Source organism: Egretta garzetta, unplaced genomic scaffold (genome assembly GCF_000687185.1).
Source record: "Egretta garzetta isolate BGI_Z169 unplaced genomic scaffold, ASM68718v1 scaffold671, whole genome shotgun sequence".
NCBI classification, from domain to species: Eukaryota; Metazoa; Chordata; class Aves; order Pelecaniformes; family Ardeidae; genus Egretta; species Egretta garzetta.
This window is the reverse complement of record NW_009258490.1, coordinates 24,636-29,468: the sequence shown is the minus strand read 5'-3', so window position 1 is coordinate 29,468 and position 4,833 is coordinate 24,636. Positions and strand designations below refer to the sequence as shown.

Genomic DNA, 4,833 nt, shown 5'->3' with positions numbered 1-4,833 from the left:
AGGCTGCGAGAGCGCGGGGCGGGATCACTGCTGGGCAGCCTGCTGCATCTGCGCCTGCCGCTTGGCTTTTGTCTGGAGGTACCTGCCCTTCCCTTCCTCGAAGCGCCGCTTCTCATCCTCCGTCTCCGTCTGCCAGCGACAGAAAGAAAGCGAAGCCGCCGGCGTTAGCTGCCTCGGGGCGGCGAGCTCTCCCCACGCTGCACCTTGCAAGCACGTGCAGGAGGGAAACACGCCTCTCCGTGTCGGAAATGAAAAGGAAAACCTGCGCTCCGTGAAACCTGTGTTTTGACAGCTAATGTACTCCTGCACAGAGCAGGAGACCACCTGTGCAGCATAAAATATTAATCAAGAAACAGCCCCCAGGCAGCAGCGCTGCATCAGCAAAGCCCTGCTGGGATCGGGAGAGCTAAAAAGATGCAGGAGGGCTGGGGGGGGGACACCACAAGGAGCAGGGACAGGGGACACAGGGGCCTCCGTCGCCACTCAGGGTACCCTCCCACGCATCTCCAGCGCAGGCAGGAGGGGAGGCTGCAGAGCTAGCACGCAGCCTGCCTTCATCCATGAGAAAGGGGAAAAAAAATCCCAATCTCCACATAGGCGATTTTGAGAAGAAATTTAAAAACAAACCAAAACAAACCCTGAAGCCTGCTCTGGAAAGGCTCGTTCATATTTTTCTGCTGAATGATTCAAGGCAACAGGATTGGCTGGCCAAAAAAGGGCCAACCCTTTGGCAATCCCCAAAAGGGCTCTGCCCTGGGAGGAACAGGAGAGAGGCTGGCCCAGCTCGCTCGCAGCCCGGCGGGGAGAGCTCTTACCAGCAGCTGCGGGACAGGCAGGGGCTTCCCCTCCTTGCTCAGGGAGACGTAGGTGAAGAAGGCGCTGACAGCACGGTACCGCTCCCGAGGCTCGTCCACGAATGGGTCGGCATCCACAAAGACTTCGATTTCCATGGACTTATTGCTCGTGAAGGTCATGCGCCCCGAAATGGTGATGACGCTCCCTGTGAAGCAGAGAGGGGCCAGTTTAAGCAGGTGGCCCCTGCTTCTGCTCAGAGGAAGGCAGCAAGGGGTCCTGCATGCTTTTTGCTTAAGCCAGGTCTTAAGCAGAGCTTCTAGGCACCGGACACGTCTAACGGGGACTAAATTTCTCTGCTAGTGTGTTCCGAGCAAGCACCCAAGGGAGTGAGGCACAGTGGGAGAGCAAAGTGCACACCACCACCCCTTGGTACCTTTTTTGATCTTCTCGTGGAAGTTGATGGCGTCCACCGAGGCAGTGACAATGTTGGTCTTGCAGTGGCGGGCAGCCACGATCCCGGCGACTTCGTCCATGAGCTTCATGGTGACACCTGGGGGGCGGAGGCAGAAGGTCCTGTCTCAGGAAAGCCAGCAGGATTTGGGAAAAGCTTTTTCTCCCAGCTGAAGCTTCTGTCTCAGCTGAAGCAACACTGGACCTTAGAAACTGGAAATGTGCCTGCGCTCCTTCAGAGGCAGAGCCTGCCTCCCGAGAACACCGAGTCGCCCAGGTTGCTCTCAGACCACACCTCTGCTCCGAGGTAAAACCAACGCAGCCGTTGAACAGGGCAGCGCTCACTCACCTCCATGCACAAAGCCCAGCAGCGTGCAGTCCGACGGTCCCACCAGGTGGATCAAGCTGGACTGGCTGTAGCCAACGGTGTGTGGCTCTGGTTAGAGAAAGAGCAAAGCGGAGGTCAGAGCTGCTCGGCCAGCACCCATACGCTGCCCTGTGCCCCTGTCTTAAGCCATCTGAAGGAGGACTGGCTTGTGCAAAGCTGAAGTATGTTCAAACCAGCATTTAAATAGTCTCCGAGAAGTCCTGAGAGCAGAGGCCATTCACCACCTGACAGGCTGCCACCTCCCTCTAACGCCCACCGTTAATTTTACTCCAGCTCAGCTCAGTGCTTTTAAAGCTTTCAAAGAGCCTGAAAGCAAGCGGGAGTGAACTGGATGGGCGTGCGGCTATACACCTTCCCTCCTTGGGCCACCAGCTGCAGCCAAATCTCCCCAAACCTGCCACTTAGCAGCGTCTCCAAAGGACCACGCTTTTCCCCCCGCGTGAAGACCTCAGCCCCCATGTCCCCGAGCCCTGGCACATGCTGGTGACATCTGACTCGCCACTAAATTCAGGTGACAGAAATCGCACGCTCTGACTGCCAGCAGAGGAAAACCACTCTCGAGGACGGCTGCGTTTTCCATCTAATGAGAGATGCTAAAGGTGCTTAGTACAGGAAAAACCAGCCAAGCCCCCAGCCGAGCCCTCGGGGAGGACACCCGCATGGCGGCGCCCGCAGAGCCTTACCTTTTGTCTGCCTATCTGTGAGCAGGGAGAACAGAGGGGAAAAAAGCATTTGAGCAACTTTCATCCCACATCACCCCCCGCAACGATCCCCACGTGCCACCTCTCTGCCTCTGCCCGAGGACCACAGCTGGTCCCGGAGGCCACTGGCCCCTCACGCCTTCGGCTCGCTGTCAGCCCTGCCACCGTGTTTCCAGAAGCCAGGGCAATGCTTTTGGTAGGAAAGAGATCCCTGGCAATCCCCCAGGGAGAGCATGATGCCCAGCTCCTCCCAGTAGCTCATCCTCCCCTTCAAACACCAGTCGATGAACTTCTTGCTAAAAACCGATTGCTAGAGAGGGGCTGTAGCTGCAGAGTGTGCAAAACCCTTGCCCAACGCTTGTTTTACCCTATGCTGAGCAAAACTAGCTCAGGAGCACACGGGGATGCAAGGAGCCGTGTTTTGGAAGAGGGCATCCCACCCACCAGCCCCAGCAGGGATCACAGGTGCCCACCCGGCTCCCCCTCTGCTCATGCACCGCAGCTACAAAATCCCGTCCCCATCCCCAACGTAGTGTTTCAGAGCATGCGCTCACAGCCACGGGTGCCCAGGGACCAGTTCAGTTTCCCAGCACCACCAGGACATTTCCACAGGCCACGTACCGCCCGCGTTACCTGGGTTGATGACAGGGAAGATCACGTCGCCATTTCTCTGCTTAGTTTCCAGTCGATCCAGCTTTTGTTCCTCATAACGCTTCTTCCCCTCTTCCTCCTGCTCCTTTCTCGCATACTGGAAGGAAAGGCCGGTGAGAATGGGGTTGGCAAAGCCGCCGGCACAGCTGGGGGTACCGACGGGGCCAGGTTAGCGCCGTCCCCCTGGAGAAGGTGAGTTCTGGTTTTCGGGGAGCAAAGCGAGCTCTCCTACCTGAATAGGGGGAACCTCAAGGACCTTGTTCACATTCTTCAGGGACAGTGGCACATACCACAGCGTTGCCTTGTTCGTCACCTTCTTCGCCCCTGGGGAAGAGGGGTGCAGAGGGTGACCGCACCGATGCCAGCAGGGCTTCGCCTCCCACCGGCGCTGCTGCGGTCCATGGTTGGTCGCACGCTGGAGATGCTGCCAGCACCGGGCAGCCCCCTGCCCGGCCAGCTCCTGCCCGGCTTTGGCTCGGAGCGGATGTGACAACGCGCTTTTGCGAAGGCGTCCCAGCAAGCGGAGCTGGTTGCCACAGCAACAACAGGAAAAGGGCCTTTTTCAGGCCAAAGGCAGCCACGGGCAGTAAATTAGGCAGGAGGAGCAAACAGCAGATTTTTCTGTTCCTTGCTAAAAACGATCAATGGAGCCGTAATCCCCAGGGAGTCTGCTTGGCTTCCCTTCCCAGCGCCGGCCCTCCCCGCTGCCCCCAGCACTCTCAATAAAAAGGTAAGATCTCTGCCCAATGCTGCTGGCGATGGTGGGCGGAGAACAGGGTCACCGCCAGAAGCTCGGCTTATCACGGTTATTCCTGGAGTTTTGGGACAGAGCCCCCCAGCAGCCACCCACCTGTTAAAATGTTTTCAGACATGACGTTGACCTGGACCTCCACAGAGTGCCGGGAGGTGTAGGTGATCTCGGCGCTGACGTTGGCCACCTCGCCGATGCACACCGGGGAGAGGAAGTCTGTCCGCTCCACCCGCGCCAGCGCGGCCACGCAGGGCTCCTGGGGGTGGCGAGACAGCGAGGATAGCGGCCTCAGCCACGCCGCGCAGGACCACAGCCCGTGGCTCCGCGGGGCTGGCCCATTGCCGTGCGCAGCTCCGGCACTTCAACGTCTGCCTTATCAGCCGGCGGCTGCGCTTCCTTCCCCACCCATAACGAACAGCGGGGTTGCCTCTGACTCGCCCTTAGCAGGAGTTAAACATTAACAGCAGCGTAATAACATTTCTGCTCATAAAACACAATTCGAGCAGGATGCTTCTAACAGCAGCCAGAGCCATCGGTGGTTTGCACGCAGGAGCAAGCACTTCCGCTGCAGAGGGACGAGCGGGGAGGCCCACAGGGACGCCCGGCAGTCCTGGGGGACCCCCTGCTCCCAGAAGACCCCCCAGCCCGGCAGGCACTCCAGCACCTACTCACCCCGGCCTGGGAGTTGCAGTGGCGGGTGCTGATGATGGCTCCCGCCTCCTCGATCATCTTCAGGATGGTTCCCCCATGGACGTTCCCCGCGACGTTAGCATCGTCCGGGCGCATGGGACACAAGACCTCCCCCCCCCCCACGGTGCCCCCAGCCCGGGTCCCGGTGCCTCCGGGCAGCGGCACCTCCATCGCCCTACCGGATGAGCTGCCGGGCCATCTCACCATGCTGATGCTGGCAACGTCACCGGCGCTGCCTGCACGTGGCTTCCTGCGAGCGGCAGTGGAAACCGCCCTAAATTACCGCTGAGGGTGGAAGGAGGCTTCGCTCCTCTGCCGGGGTGGCCGGCCGCTCGGCTGGGACCGCATCTCACTGCCACCCCACCGCAGCAGATGGAGACCGAGCGGGCACATGCCACCGCTCGACC

At 59.7% G+C, this 4,833-nt stretch overlaps 1 protein-coding gene across 1 annotated transcript; it reads right to left on the bottom strand.

Moving 5' to 3' along the window:
- Positions 1-6: 6 nt before the first annotated feature.
- On the bottom strand, positions 7-4,827 carry ACOT7 (acyl-CoA thioesterase 7). Its single transcript, XM_035900957.1, has 8 exons — positions 4,409-4,827; positions 3,836-3,992; positions 3,218-3,309; positions 2,968-3,082; positions 1,595-1,681; positions 1,229-1,345; positions 816-1,000; positions 7-129 (listed from the first exon to the last, which is right to left on the bottom strand). The coding sequence occupies exons 1-8, from the start codon at positions 4,631-4,633 to the stop codon at positions 25-27; spliced, it is 1,083 nt and encodes a 360-aa protein (XP_035756850.1). The 5' UTR covers positions 4,634-4,827; the 3' UTR covers positions 7-24.
- Between the last annotated feature and the right edge of the window lie 6 nt (positions 4,828-4,833).

Bases quoted from the DNA above. Each gene is read 5' to 3' on its own strand.
- ACOT7 (XM_035900957.1), bottom strand. From the start codon at position 4,633: ATGGTGAGATGGCCCGGCAGCTCATCCGGTAGGGCGATGGAGGTGCCG. The intron at 3,083-3,217 runs GTAGGAGAGCTC...CTTTCCTTCCAG, and splicing joins TTGAGGTTCCCCCTATTCAG to TATGCGAGAAAGGAGCAGGA. The intron at 1,346-1,594 runs GTGAGTGAGCGC...TCCGCCCCCCAG, and splicing joins GCTGGGCTTTGTGCATGGAG to GTGTCACCATGAAGCTCATG.